This window comes from Manacus vitellinus, unplaced genomic scaffold (genome assembly GCF_001715985.3).
Source record: "Manacus vitellinus isolate BGI_N305 unplaced genomic scaffold, ASM171598v3 scaffold_108_pilon, whole genome shotgun sequence".
NCBI classification, from domain to species: domain Eukaryota; kingdom Metazoa; phylum Chordata; class Aves; order Passeriformes; family Pipridae; genus Manacus; species Manacus vitellinus.
This window is the reverse complement of record NW_021938835.1, coordinates 120,416-134,412: the sequence shown is the minus strand read 5'-3', so window position 1 is coordinate 134,412 and position 13,997 is coordinate 120,416. Positions and strand designations below refer to the sequence as shown.

Genomic DNA, 13,997 nt, shown 5'->3' with positions numbered 1-13,997 from the left:
ACTAAGTATGATCTGGATATAAAACAATTTTTGTTGATATTCACCTTTCTGTTGATTTGGCCCAGAAAACTGTTGAGTGTAGGTAGGAGAATGACACGTGCCTCAAAAGCATCTGTCTTTCAGAATGTAGCTTAAAATATTTATGAGAATAATTCAGAATACATTTTATCTTTAACAGTTGTGCAACAGAGGATGGCATGGAACTGTACATACAGTATGTTATACATGCTGACTAAAGATGTTTGGAATATTGCATGATCATGCCTGAGGGTATTAGTTACCTACAGTGACCAGAAATAACAATCCTTTATGAGAAATGAAAAAGATAATACAGAGGATAATGCAAAAGAAAAAGAAAACAAGACTTGGATTGCAATGCTTTATTTAGTTTTTCACTTTGAGTGAGTTTTCCAGCAAAATTCACCAGATTAAAGATCTCTCCCTGAGAACAGACGTTTGCCACCAGCCATAGTGGCAAACACAAAGTCCTACTGTGGGTTGTAGTCCTGCTGCAAACCCCACCAAAGGCAACAAAAAAGCAAATTCCATTTATTTTGATGTGGTTTGGAATAAGACTGAAGTCCTTTTTAAAAATAGATGGACTTTTCCATCTCTGGCTTTTGAGATTCTAATTTGCCAAGCACCTTCCATACATAGAGATATCCAAGTGTTGTTCAGCAGTTCTGTGTGTTATCTTTTTCTATATATGTGCACTGACAATGATAGTTGGACATTCATTTCACCAAAATAAGATTGTCTGCATCTCTACCATTGGGAGTGGGAATGCTCATCATCAGCACAGGGAAATTTTCAGTGGATCAAAATAGTTAGAAAGAAATGATTCTTGAAGTCAACAATAATTACACAATTCCTTATGACCCTTTTCAGGTTCCTGGAGAGGGTCATGAGGAGCCCATTGGGGTAGTTGGAGCAATTTCAGTGCCTGAGATATGTGAGGGACTATTTCCTACATCAAGTTCAACATTTCTAATTTTTCCACTAATGAAAGATAATGAAATTTCTGTGGGCCTGACCCAAAAAGTCCCTGTTTGAAAATATGAACCTGTTTAGGGAATGGCAAAGAAGTTTTATTTCAGAACATACAAAGCCCAGGTGGAGGTGTTTGTGACGAGGGGAGAAGGGATTTCCTGGACTTCACTGTCCTTCCTTAAAACAGATTTTTGCAGAGTTTTATCCAGTTATTTGAATGGATTTATATGGGTGTAAAGACTTCCAGAATGAATTTTTATGTATAACACTCCTAAGAGAGAAATTAGTTACTCATAGTCTTTATTCAGACACAGGAGGGAAAATATCAGTGGGTTTAGGGGCTGTGGAAATGAATCTTTAGGTGTTATTTCATCTTCTCTCTCTTTAGGAGGTGCCACTTTTATTTTTCCAAATACATCAGTTTATCCAGAAGCAACACAAAGAATTACAACCAGGCCAGGTATGAACAATGACCACCTTTTGTGTGCTGTGATGTTACTCTTTTCATCTCTTGAAGTATCTCATTTTTTTTCTCCTTTAATTCTCTTTTTTTCATAAATATTGGGCTGTATTTTGAATACACACACATATATTATATACCTGTATTATATATGTGTGTTTATATAATTGTGTAGAGTGAGTTGATTAAATAGAGCAGTTTAATAAGTCTGTTTCTTCCACCTATCTCTCTGCTTTTAAACAACTTTATTTACTGTCTAAAGCACCAGAGAATGAGAACTGAGCTCTGTTCAGTTTTTCTGCTGCATTGTCCCAGCACAATCACTTTTCACTGTGCTTAAGTTCTGTGTTTGTAAAATGAGACAAAATTTCCCTCTTCTATAATCCTATTTGAAGTATATAGGGTAAAAACACTCTAAAACTGCAGGATACATGTTTCTCCTGCTATCTGTTTTTTATTTATGTTTGAGGCAGGCAAACCCCACAACATCTGACTGGGAGTTTAAGAGATTTAAATCAGAAAAATCGAAACATAAGAAAGCACTTCTTGCTCAAATGTTTAAAGCCCACAAGAGTTTATTGTGGATGTGCTGGTTGTGAAAAGCTAAAGGAAATAATTAAAGAACGTGAGGACGTGGCTAGGAAGCTCAAATTTTTCTTTATATTACCAATTCACCACAAGAAATTCTGGAAAAATGCCTAATCTGGACATTTGCTTTACTAATAATGAGTGCAAAGTACTATGAGACATCAAGAGGAGTTGCAGCAAAATATTAAAGTTAAAGGAAATCCATTACTGAGCCAGGGACATAAACCCAAGTGTTCTGAAGGGACATGCACTTGAATTGACTAAGCTCTTGTGAAAAGATACATTTTTGCCTTAAAACCAGGGGGATTTGGACAGCAAATATTTTATCTATGCTCTAGGGTATAATCAGGATGATGCATACAAGAAACTATTTTATATACACTTTTATACTTGTATACATATGCATGTCTGTAGATTTGTTAATTGATAATTAAAAAAGATAAAGATAAGATAAAGAAACCAATGCCAGGCCATTATGGGTTCAAATCCCCCCTGCTCAGGTTGTTGGAGAACAAGCTCTTCTGCTGCATTTATTTGTCTACAGTAGTGAATAAAAAGGCTTTGGGGTGACTTAATTGTGGACTTCCAGTGCCTGAAGGGAACCTGCAAGGAAGATGGAGAGAGAGATTTCCAAGGGCCTGGAGTGGCAGGACAAGGAGGAATGGCTTCAAACTGACAGAGAGTAGGGTTAGATGGGATATTAGGAAGCAATATTTCCCTGTGAGGGTGGGGAGGCCCTGGCCCAGGTTGCCCAGAGAAGCTGTGGCTGCCCCTGGATCCCTGGAAGTGTCCAAGGCCAGGTTGGACAGGGCTTGGAGCAACCTGGGCTAGTGGAAGGTGTCCCTGGCCCTGGCAGGGGGTGGAACTGGATGATCTTTAAGGTCCCTTCCAACCCAATATTTCTATAATTCTATAATTTTGTAATTACCTAAAAGCAGAGATTCCTCTAAAGGATCCCTGTACAGGCACCCAGGAAGCTCATTAGAGAGAAATGGCTTGGCCATATGTTAACAGCTGAAAATACAAGTTGATAAATAAAGACACAAGTTATTTGCATATCTTGCTGACTTCAAATTAGCCCTCTTCACTCATGAAAGAACAACTCAACGTAGTCATCTCTGTTTCTGGCACAGTGACAGCCACTGCTCTAGTGAAAAAAAAGTGAACAAATGAAGAAACACGGTGGAGGATCATGTGGGAAATCTGACTGTGCCATAAAATAAACCAGCAGAGTAGCCTTGCATGGAAAGCTGGTGAATCATCCCTTATCAAAAAGGCTATTTGCAGAATTAAAAAGGGAAAGCCATGGGAATGTGGAAAAAACTTCCGAGCACGTTGAGAGATAGAAATGTTTGAAATTGTTCAAATCAAGGTCTGGGGTTGAGGGAACACGATACAATTACCTAAATAAGGAGTGTCCCAGGGTACCTGCTTAGGCTCAGAGTTAGAAGAAAGAATATTAAAAAAAAAAATCAGTTATTTTAATGAAATGTTAAAGCAATAACACAGGTTATAGGAGCACCCAGGAGCTTTGAGTGGCACGGGGGAATGTTGGCATGATTATGATTAAGAAGACAAAATATAGTTATAGAAACAATTACCAACTATACCATGTAGATCCTGATGCCCAAAACTCTCAGGAGTTCCCAAGGGAGACAAACATGTAACATAAGACCAGAGGGACCTGGGTGTCCTGCAGGAAATAGGCTGGAATAAGTCTATTTTATGGTATTTTCCACTGGACTGAACAAAAACTGGACTTCATATCCCACAAGAAGTTCTATGATTTCAATATTTGTTTCATTCTGGCTTTGATGGAAAAGTAAAATACTGTTTTGTTATGAAGGAAAAGGTTGTAAACCACATATCAGACATGGTGAACTCCTTCATTTCAGCTTTTTTATCTACCCCGTGTTTAAAATGACAAATAAAACAAAAAGCTTTACTCCAGCATCTTTCTGTTTTTACACAACTACTTGTGGGAATTGCAGTTTGGATACATGGTGTCTCTGTTCTTCTGTGCAGAGCAGTGTATCCTAACTGAATGTTTTCTACAAAAAAACTATCCTGTGATCTTGGAAACATTATTTTATTTTATCTTTTCCAATTGAGAGTGGGCAGACATCCTCAAAGTCAGAATTTTTGCGCAGAAGGAAAAAATGCTTTTTGCAGAAATTCAGTTTTCTTTCAAGAAACTGTTTTGTTGGCTTATCCTGTGGCTTTCCTTTTAGTTAAATGTCACATTTCAACCAGACTGCAAAGAAGCTTTTCCATAACAAAACACTGTTCGTGTGAGAGCAACAGCAGGCCCTGGGGACAATCACTTGATGACATGAAAAAGGTCAAAAATGAGGAGGGGGGAATAAATAATGCCCAGTGGGAGTTAGCCAGATTCTAGGCTGCAATTCTGGAGAAAGCAATTAAGCATTGTCATTGTTAAGGCACCACAATAGAAAATGGGAAATGAGCAGGGCTTGCCATGAGCTGCAGTCAAAAAAAAAAAGGAGAATTTCTTCAGTCACCTTTACAACAGAACATGAAGTTTCAGAAAATAATTAATACAAGGAGGCCTATTGGGAGCTCAGTGAGACCTGGTGTGGGTTTGTCTACATGTCTCACCAAACGGGAGCATTCCCAGAAAAGATCTTTCCAAGATAAGCACACGTTGTACTAATATCTCATGGACAAGAACAGCTCTTCTTATCTAGAGCAGCAACGTGTTTATCAAGGCATGGCACTGAACTAAGAGTGAAGTTGGAATTTTGCACTATTTCAAGAAGGGCTGATAACTGGATTCTTCTTCCCATGGGGAGGGTGTAGTAAACAAAAAAAAAAAATCATCTTATGGTGTGTTGAGTTAAAAGGCAAAACATTTTTCTCACGGTACTAAATTTGTACCAAATGTATTTCGAGGCTGCAAGTGGCACCAGGTACAGGCACGTGGTGTCACAGAGTCCCCTCAGGGCACAGGGTCTAAGAATTTGGAGACCCAAGAATAGGACAAAGAGAAGAGAAAGAGGGGAAAAGAGAGGAGAAAGAGGGAAAAGGAGGGAAGGGGAAGGGGAAGAGGAGAAGAGGGAAGGGGAAGGGGAAGGGGAAGTGGAAGTGGAAGGGGGAAAGGGGAAGGAGGAAAGGGGAAGGAGGAAAGGGGAAGGGAAAGGGGAAGGGGAAGGGGAAGAGGAAGGGAGAGGGGAAGGGAAGGGAAAGGGAAGGGAGGGAAGGGGACAGGGTATTGGGGAAATGGGGAAGGGGAAGGGAAATATAGGGAAGGAGGAAAGGGGATAGGGAAAGGGGGAAAGGGGAAGGAGGAAAGGGAGAGGGAAGGGGAGGGGGAAGAGGGGAAGGGAAAGGGGGAAGGGGAAAGGTTTGGGAAGGGGAAGGGAAGGCGAAAGGGGGAAGGGGAAGGGAAGGGAAAAGGGGGAAGGGGGAAGGGGGAAGGGGGAAGGGAAAAGGGAAGGGGAAGGAAAAAGGCGGAAGGGGGAAGGGGGAAGGGAAAAGGGAAGGGGAAGGAGAAAGGGAAAGGGAAGGGAAAGGGAAGGAGAAGTGTTGCACAGTGTCTTTCTGGACACGGAATGGAAGAGCTGGAGGAAAAAAATATGAGATGTCTTTGATTAAAATGTTAATAGCAGTGGTGATCTCCACCTGGTCAGGACATCTGCACTATACAGTGATTCACCTGCACACCAGTACTGTGCACTTGTACAGTTCATGTTATTTCTGAAAGACAAGGCTGTGGAATAGTTCTCAAGAAATCAGGGGTACAAGATCACTAGTTTTGAAAATGCAATACGAAGATAAATTACATATCTCAGTAAAAGCAAAGGTTTTGAAGTGTGAGATTCTGGGAGGTGGCAGTGCTGGGAGTGCCAGTTTACACCCTTTAGCCAAACAGATTAATAAATTGAAGGTGTTTTGCTTGGGAATTTCACATTGCACTTTATTTCCATTCAATATTTCTTCTCGTAGTGCTTGGAAATGGGCAGATACATCTGCCTTGCCCAGAGCCGGCCTGTGGCTGTTTCTTTGCTTCCCAACTGGTTTAATTTCCAAACATAAATTCCTAAATAAAGCAGTGATAAGAACCAAGACATCCACGCCAACTTAGTTCACCAGGTGGGCACTGCTGCCTTCCTGAGGTCCTGGGCAGGCTACTTAAGTCTCAGATTTTGGCAGCAGTTTTAACTGATGTCTTAAAGTCAGCCATGGAAAAGCACAGGAAACTGCAAAGATTTCAAAGGGTAAAGCAAACATTTGAATTTACTACATTTACTTTCTGAAGAAAACTTTTGTGGTTTAGTTTCTTCATTTTTTTTTTTTTTATTCCAAAGCATTTAAATAAAATAGAAGTAATGAGCAACTGAAAGAAGGGTAAAATAAATTAAGGAGCTTGTCCCAAGAAACAGAAAGGAATAAATCAACTAAAGCCCATCTTCTTAAAAGGAAATACTTAGATGCTGAAATTGGGAGGGAATTTTATGCACAAAATCAGCTCTGACCTCTTGGGGGACTTTTCCTGCAAGACTCTAACACAGATTATTCATTATATCAGTGTTTGTCATTCCTTGTTGTCCTGGGCTGAGGAAGAGGACTGAAGGGAGTACTCTGAGTCTTTGGAAGTGATGAACTCTGTATATCCTCTAAATATTGTTTATAGCAGCTATTTCAGTGCAGTTTGGACTTCTAAGAAGAACAGGCACCTCTAAAGAGCAATGCAGAGGGCAAGGTGGTGCTGTTATTTTTAGAGACAATAAAGATGATAAAGGTTTAAACAAGGAATATCCTTCCTGGTTCAGTGATTTTTCAAATCCAGAGCCCCCTAGAAACATGCCCTTTATGGACATAAGCACTTTGTGCCTTATCTGCATGAATAAACGTCTTTTTCCTCCACAGATTTGCCTTATGAGCAAGCCAGGAGATCAGCATGGACGAGTCACACCCACCCCAGTCCTCAGTCAAAAGGTAAAAAGCATCTGCACATCTGGGGTAACCTGGATTAGACTCCAAAATGAACTGTCAGGAGCTCAGCACTCAGCTCTGGAGGGTTTTTACCTGTGCATTGGCTGGAAATCCTGTTAGCAGTGTATGGGAAGTACTGGGTGGTGTCACTGGGCAGCCACAGCCTTCCCTAAAGTCCACAAAGTCCATGAAGTCCATCACCATTTAGTCTTGTAAAGCTTAAATCCTTTTGTGTCCATCATGGAGTGGTGAGCAGCAGGAGCTCCCGGCCTCTCGTAGGTTTGGTGACCGACTTCCTAACTGGAAAAAATAACTACATGGGGTTTCTTTTCCATTTTCAGCTACTCAACCATCATCCTCAACAGTTCCCAAAACAGAAGACCAACGTCCTCAGTTAGGTGGGTGTCATTTTGTTTGAATTGTGCCTGGGTGTGATGGGTTTGTTGAACAAGATGAGAAGGAAAGTTCTCACCTGCATCCTCTGGTTCAGACCACTAATGAGATCCCCAGCTGGTGACCACTAAAACCCCAGATGAGTATGAGTTGGTTCTACAGCTGGATCTGAGATGAAGGTTCCCTTGGCCCCTAAAAGTTGCTTTTAGTGGTGCTTAAAGGCAGTGACAGCCTTGCAGGGTGAAAATTCTTCTAAAAAAAGTCCCTGTGCACAGTTTAGCCACAAGGGTGGAAGGAGAGGATGTCAAAAGACCCCAGTAGCTGAAATGCCAGCAGCTGGAAAATGTGCATGAGCAAAGAAATGAAAATAGCTTACAGCAAACAGAAACTTATTTGAATTTGGCTCCTGGAATACAACAGGAATATCAGAGGGATTCTCAGTCTATTGGGAAACTGAGGAGAAAGTAGAAGTTTATGAGTTTGTAAACTGGTGGTTTGAAAAATGGGTGCCTTTTGTGTTTTCAAAGCAGCAAATCCATGGAGTAGGACGTAATCCCTTAGTATGTTTTGCACAGGTAGCTGGAAAGCACTACAGAGATTTTGAGTCTGTTATGGCTTTTGTTAAAAGTAAAAGGTTAGGAGGAGGAAATAAAAGAGATTTAGAGGATATTCTTAGCTCAGAAGACTCTGAGCCAGTTTTTATCACATGGATTTCAAATCATTATTCTGGTTTTTGTTATAGCTAAATAAGACTGTGCACATGACTACATCTCATTAGCTCGTGCACACACTGCCTGGGAAGGATTACACTGATTTTTTTGCCCAAACATTGTTTTATCTAACCTGGCCTTCCGACCACGAGAGTCATTCTAGAAATGCACTAATGATTTATGTAACTCCTTAGGACCATTTAATGGCTGTGTGAGAGGTGCACAGGTTATTTAAATGTATAAGGAATGTAACCTGATTGTCCTCCTGGCTGTAAAACCCACGGCTGTTTGAGAGCAGCCACCCAGAGCCAAGGCAGCCCCAGGGACAGGGATGGCAATGAGGGTCTCCAGGCTTTTGTGCTGCTGTCACAGCTTTCCCTTTTTCCTGCCCTACTTCAGGCCAAAGTAAGTTTTCATTCCCAGAGGGAATTCCTTGAGGAAAATATTGAGGTGCTACGGGCATTGTGTGGCCTTCACAGGCTCTTTTGGAAACCCTGGTTGGGTTCCTCTGTGTGGGATCCCTCACTGGATTCCAGTGACAAAGAAGAATCATGGAATCATTTAGATTGGAAAAGATCTCCAGGGCCATTGAATCCAGCCTGTGACCAATCCCCACCTTGTCCCCCAGCCCAGAGCACTGAGTGCCATGTCCAGTCCTTCCTTGGACACCTCTAGGGATGGGGACTCCACCACCTCCCTGGGCAGCCCCTGCCAATGCCTGACAACCCTTTCCATGAGGACATTCCTCATGCTGACCCATCCACATTTCCAGGGTCCAGCCATGCCACTCTCAGCCCTCTCCTGGAACCTCTTTTGACACAGGAAGAGCAGCCCACAAATGTGACCTCACAAGAAAAGAGGCCACTGTCCTATTTGGAGGTGACTCTCACCCCATTCCCAGCTGTGCCTGTGGGCCCTGGCATCCTGAATACAGACTTGTGCACACTGATACACTCCAAAAGGCAAATGTGTGTCCTTGCATGCCGGGTTTGAACAGAACACATGCAAATATTGTGATGCAGAGAGAGGAACTGCTTGGGTGTTGGACCTGCTGTCCCATCAGGCAGCACACACTGTCCCATGCATGGTTCAAAAATGTTTAAAATGTTAAAAATGTTGCATGATTTTAAATCTTTCTTTCACAATTTTGTAGATCCTTATCAGATACTTGGACCGACCAGCAGCCGACTTGCAAATCCAGGTGAGAAGGGGTTTCTGCTGATTTAGGAGGAATTCTCTTCATTCTTAGTGTCCCCATTTGAGCTTTCAGACCACACCTGGGAGGTGATGTGGTTGATTTTACCACTCCTCAGTGTGACTCAGTGGGAGCTGATGTTACCCAGTGGGTTGCAGAAATTGGGTTTCTAAGTTACACAAGGGTGGGACTGAGGTCACAGATTGAAACAGAAACTCATGTACCTTAATTTGGGTGTCTGGATGTCAGCTGGGCATCTGATTTCCCATGATATTCACTGGAGATACACTTAATATAGCTCTCTGTTGAGAACTGTTCAAATCACCCTGGAGTAGATGGTTACACTCGGTCAGCTGAGCACCTCATTAGAGGTATTTGAGCTCCTCATATCAACAGGAATCATGGAATCATTAAGGTTGGAAAAGACCTCCAAGACCATCAAGTCCAGCCTTTGAAGCTGGAGTTCACTTCAGTTGCCTAAACATCAGGATTTTATTAAGACACCCCATCTGGCCTCCAGTTACCCCTCCAGAAGGGAACGAGTCTCTTACCAATCTGCATCATATGTGTCCCAGATCCTGTTAACCCACAGCACAGTCTCATACTGGCCTTGACAAATACAAAATTTTGGGATGAGTAACCCAAGCCAGCAGAAATATATAGGAAAAAAAAAAACAGAAAAGCATAATGTATTTGCAAAGAATAGCTGGGTTAAACACTTCCAAAATATTCTCCCACTTGAAGAAGGCAATGAGGTGAATCATGGACAGGGACTTGTAGCATAGAATAGAGTCATAGAATCATTTAGGTTGGAAAAGACCTCTGAGATCATCGAGTCCAACCTTTGACCATAATGTTTTCACTAAAGACAAGGGACTTTCTGGGTAAATTATTAGCTCTGGTTGGGAATTGTGTGGATTTCACTGGAGCTGCCCCGAGTCCGCAGGACACTCTGTGGCTGTACAGCACCATAATCAGCATCATAATCTGCCACAAAGGATTGACATTGTGTGTTCCACTTCCTATTTCCCTTCTTGAACCGTCACAGGGCACAGAATTTCTCATTCCACATTCTCCTCAACCCCCAGTGACAGTGTTTCTTTTTACAACAATCACACGGCTTTTCAAGGCCTCAAATTGCCAAAATACTGATCCCTTTCCTTTCACTTTATCCCGAGTGACATCAAGCCCAGTTCTAGATTAGCTGACTTTCTGAACAGCTTTGTGTAGCAGAGGAAAGGAATTAAATAAGTGTTAAGAACAGGATTTTCCAAATGGCCTGGGGCGGTGGGTTTCCAGATAACACTGGTCTTAACTGGAAATAGGGGCCTACATCCCTTTAATTTGTCCATAAATCATGACTTTTAAAATTTTATCAAGTGTCCATTTGGTAGACTTCATTACTGTGGATGACATTCACATGATCTGGTTTGGGATGCTTTTTTAACATTTGGATATGGAATTTCTACACGCCATCGTTCCCGTGCTTTACCACGTTTTGTGTGTTTATGAATTGGTGGAATTACTCTCTCATTAAAAGGAAATTGACAGCAACCATTTATTTTCATAGGACTATATATTACATTTGGAAGGCAAGTGTTTATGTTAGAACATGTGTTGGATTGCTTATTCAAAAAATTTGTGTTTTGTCCGGTGCTGAACTGTTTATTGATTTTCAAAGGCTAATCCCCTTGTTATGTTTCGTGCATTAAATCTTGCATGCCTCGCTCATACCACGGATTCTTCTGTTTGTTTGTTTATCTAACGCATGTTAATGGAACAGAAGAAATTCATTAAGGACAGTTTGGATAAATATCATTGGAACGAAGATGGGTTTCAGTTACACTGAAGTATAAACTGCCAGTGGATTTCAGATGCTACTCTAGCTTGATATTGTAATGGCTACTATGAGCTCTCTAAAGAAAAGTTTGTTTATTGTACCCATAAAGCTGGTTTGGGGGAATAAAAAAAAAAGAAACCAAACCAATTCCTGGTCAGGGATGTACTTAGAATTAGCACATCCAGGCTGGTTGGCAAATTCTGCTGACACTGTGCTTGTGAAACAGATTGCCCTGCAAGCTGCTTCGGCTCGATTTTGCATCATTTCAGTGCTGCTTTGTTAAGAAACGCTAAGCTTTTCACAGTATCAGTGGCAAGGCCCTTTGAAACCTACTTTCAATTGTCCAAAATGGTCAAATTTTGTCGCTCTGGCTCGATTTTGCAAAGTTTACAGCGGATTGATTATTTTGATTTCGAGATTAAATTGGCAGAGAGCGAGAAAAACGCGACGGCAGCATTTTGAGTCTTAACCTAAAATTTAACTCAAACTCATTTAATGAAGCAGAATGATGACAAGGAATGTATTTTATGGACCTTTTCACTGTTCTTGCAAGTGTTTTGCCCTCTGGTTGTATGCAGTGCAACAGCAAGCTAATAAGTTTCCGTTCTGCATTTCCCCAAACGCTGCAAATGGGTGATATGGTTTGGCACCAGCTCAGCTCTCTCTAAACTTCTCCATTTTGTGGGGGCTCATTCCATAGCAGGGAACATTTAGTTGCAACATAATGCTGTGAGAACAAGCGAAAATGTTACGCAAGTGAAAGCTGTTTGTCCTGAACTTTAGAGATTAGTTTCCTAAATGAGCGCTGGATTATTTCCCCATCAATTGTCTGCGCTGAGTGACATTAGGTAACAATTAAACCTCCGTCTAATGGCATTCTGCCACTCACATGAGGGAAAACATGACACATAACAATTATCCCTGCTCTTTAGGATTTCGTGAGGCAGTCCTGGGAGAAGGGGGGAATGGTTAAGGGTGAGAATTAGGAACCAGCATTGCAACATTTCCTAGTGGGGTCCTCTGTGAGAGACAGAAGAATTGATGTCTTGCTGTTGTTCGTCGCCAGCCCTGACATTTCTGCTTTGTTTCTCGGCGCAGGGAGCGGGCAGATCCAGCTATGGCAGTTCCTGCTGGAGCTCCTCTCGGACAGCTCCAACTCCAACTGCATCACCTGGGAGGGCACCAACGGGGAGTTCAAGATGACGGACCCCGACGAGGTCGCCCGGCGCTGGGGCGAGCGGAAGAGCAAACCCAACATGAACTATGACAAACTCAGCCGCGCCCTCCGCTACTACTACGACAAAAACATCATGACCAAGGTCCATGGCAAGCGCTACGCCTACAAATTCGACTTCCACGGCATCGCCCAGGCCCTCCAGCCTCACCCCCCGGAGTCCTCCATGTACAAATACCCGTCAGACCTCCCCTACATGAGCTCCTACCACGCGCACCCTCAGAAGATGAACTTTGTAGCTCCCCACCCCCCTGCTTTGCCCGTGACATCGTCGAGCTTTTTCGCCGCCCCGACTCCCTACTGGAATTCGCCAACTGGAGGGATCTACCCCAACACCAGGCTGCCAGCTGCTCATATGCCTTCTCATCTTGGCACCTACTACTAAGCGTGGGGTGGGGTGGGGGAAAAGAAACTCCAGAAAAAGCAAAGACACTTCTCGCTGGGATGAAGGAATCGCAGCGAACTCTGTGGGAGTACACGAATTCAAAGTGCCTAAAGAGACAAGGGAAGGTTTGGCTGGGAAAAAAACCATTTTAAAAATAGATGTCAAAAAGACTCTTTGTAGTAGGGATTTAAAGGAAATATCCAAGAAGTATTAAGATACTAAAATGTAATGTATATGGGCATCGACTCTGTGGACCAAACAACAATAGACTATTGTAGGTGAAAGCATGAAATGATAAGGAAAACCTACGGAAGCTGGTGGTCTTAAAAAGTTGATAAGCTTATGTGTAAAGTTTGATACCTTGCTAGTGCAAAACTGGGACTATACTACAGCAATATAAGGATAAGTCTATAGTGACCTAACATACAATATATGGATCATTAAAAAAGAGGAGGGAAAAGGGAAAAAAAAAAAAAGGAAAAAAACCACACCTGTCTGTATTTAAAAAATAGAAACATATCAACAGAAGAGACTGGTTAATGTGGAAGCTGATTTGGAAAATAGCTGCATTGTTTTACTTAAAAGCGAATGAGTTCCATTCATTGGAGGGAATCAGCTACTCAAACTGTGAAGACAACCCAAACTTTCAGATTCCTTGACAGTATTGCAGGAACCCTGAGCCAAACATTGGAAATGAGAATGTGCTGAAGGGCGAGTGTATGATTGTAGATCAGAGGCCTGTACCTGACAGAGGAAGCAGGAAGGAGAAGGGGAGGGATGAAGGTGGTGAGAATGGGAGAAAAGAAACTTCTTCACCAGCAGAGACTGAAAAGACTGAAAAACTCAGTAGCGTTGGGGACTGTGAAGAAACACTTGTTTGGACTTGTGAAACGTATTGCTCAGTATTATACCATTCCCAGTATTTCAGGTGGAACAGACTTGATTTCCTAGTAAAAAAAAAAAAAAAAAGGCAGGAAAAGGGAAAAGCAGAAGAATTCAGAAATCAGAACACGCATCTCTCTCACTCTTTTTTTTTTTTTTGGTAAAAAAAAAAAAAGCAAAACTGGAATTGTGTCTGATATTTAAAAGTTACCGGTTAGAACCTCATCACTGCTAAGGGAGCTTTGTTTTCTAGTGGTTAAAGCAAGAGACAACCAAGATCAGAAATCACCTAAGTATTTTTGTGAGGCGGGCGCCAGTTTTTCTTATTGAGTCGCGAACGCTGTGCGTTTGTCAGAGTGAAGTA

At 42.0% G+C, this 13,997-nt stretch overlaps 1 protein-coding gene across 2 annotated transcripts in view; it reads left to right on the top strand.

The window, feature by feature from the left end:
• Positions 1–13,779, top strand: part of ERG (ETS transcription factor ERG) — a 65,105-nt gene extending 51,326 nt beyond the window's left edge. Inside the window, exons 6-10 of one of the 2 annotated variants that reach the window (XM_018088714.2) lie at positions 1,379–1,450; positions 6,929–6,997; positions 7,336–7,392; positions 9,251–9,298; positions 12,231–13,779. In XM_018088714.2, the coding sequence (XP_017944203.1) occupies positions 1,379–1,450; positions 6,929–6,997; positions 7,336–7,392; positions 9,251–9,298; positions 12,231–12,751 (767 nt within the window). In that variant the 3' untranslated portion in view covers positions 12,752–13,779. The remainder of the gene's footprint in view (positions 1–1,378; positions 1,451–6,928; positions 6,998–7,335; positions 7,393–9,250; positions 9,299–12,230) is intronic. The other variant, XM_018088715.2, reaches the window with a different exon arrangement.
• The last annotated feature ends 218 nt before the right edge of the window (positions 13,780–13,997 follow it).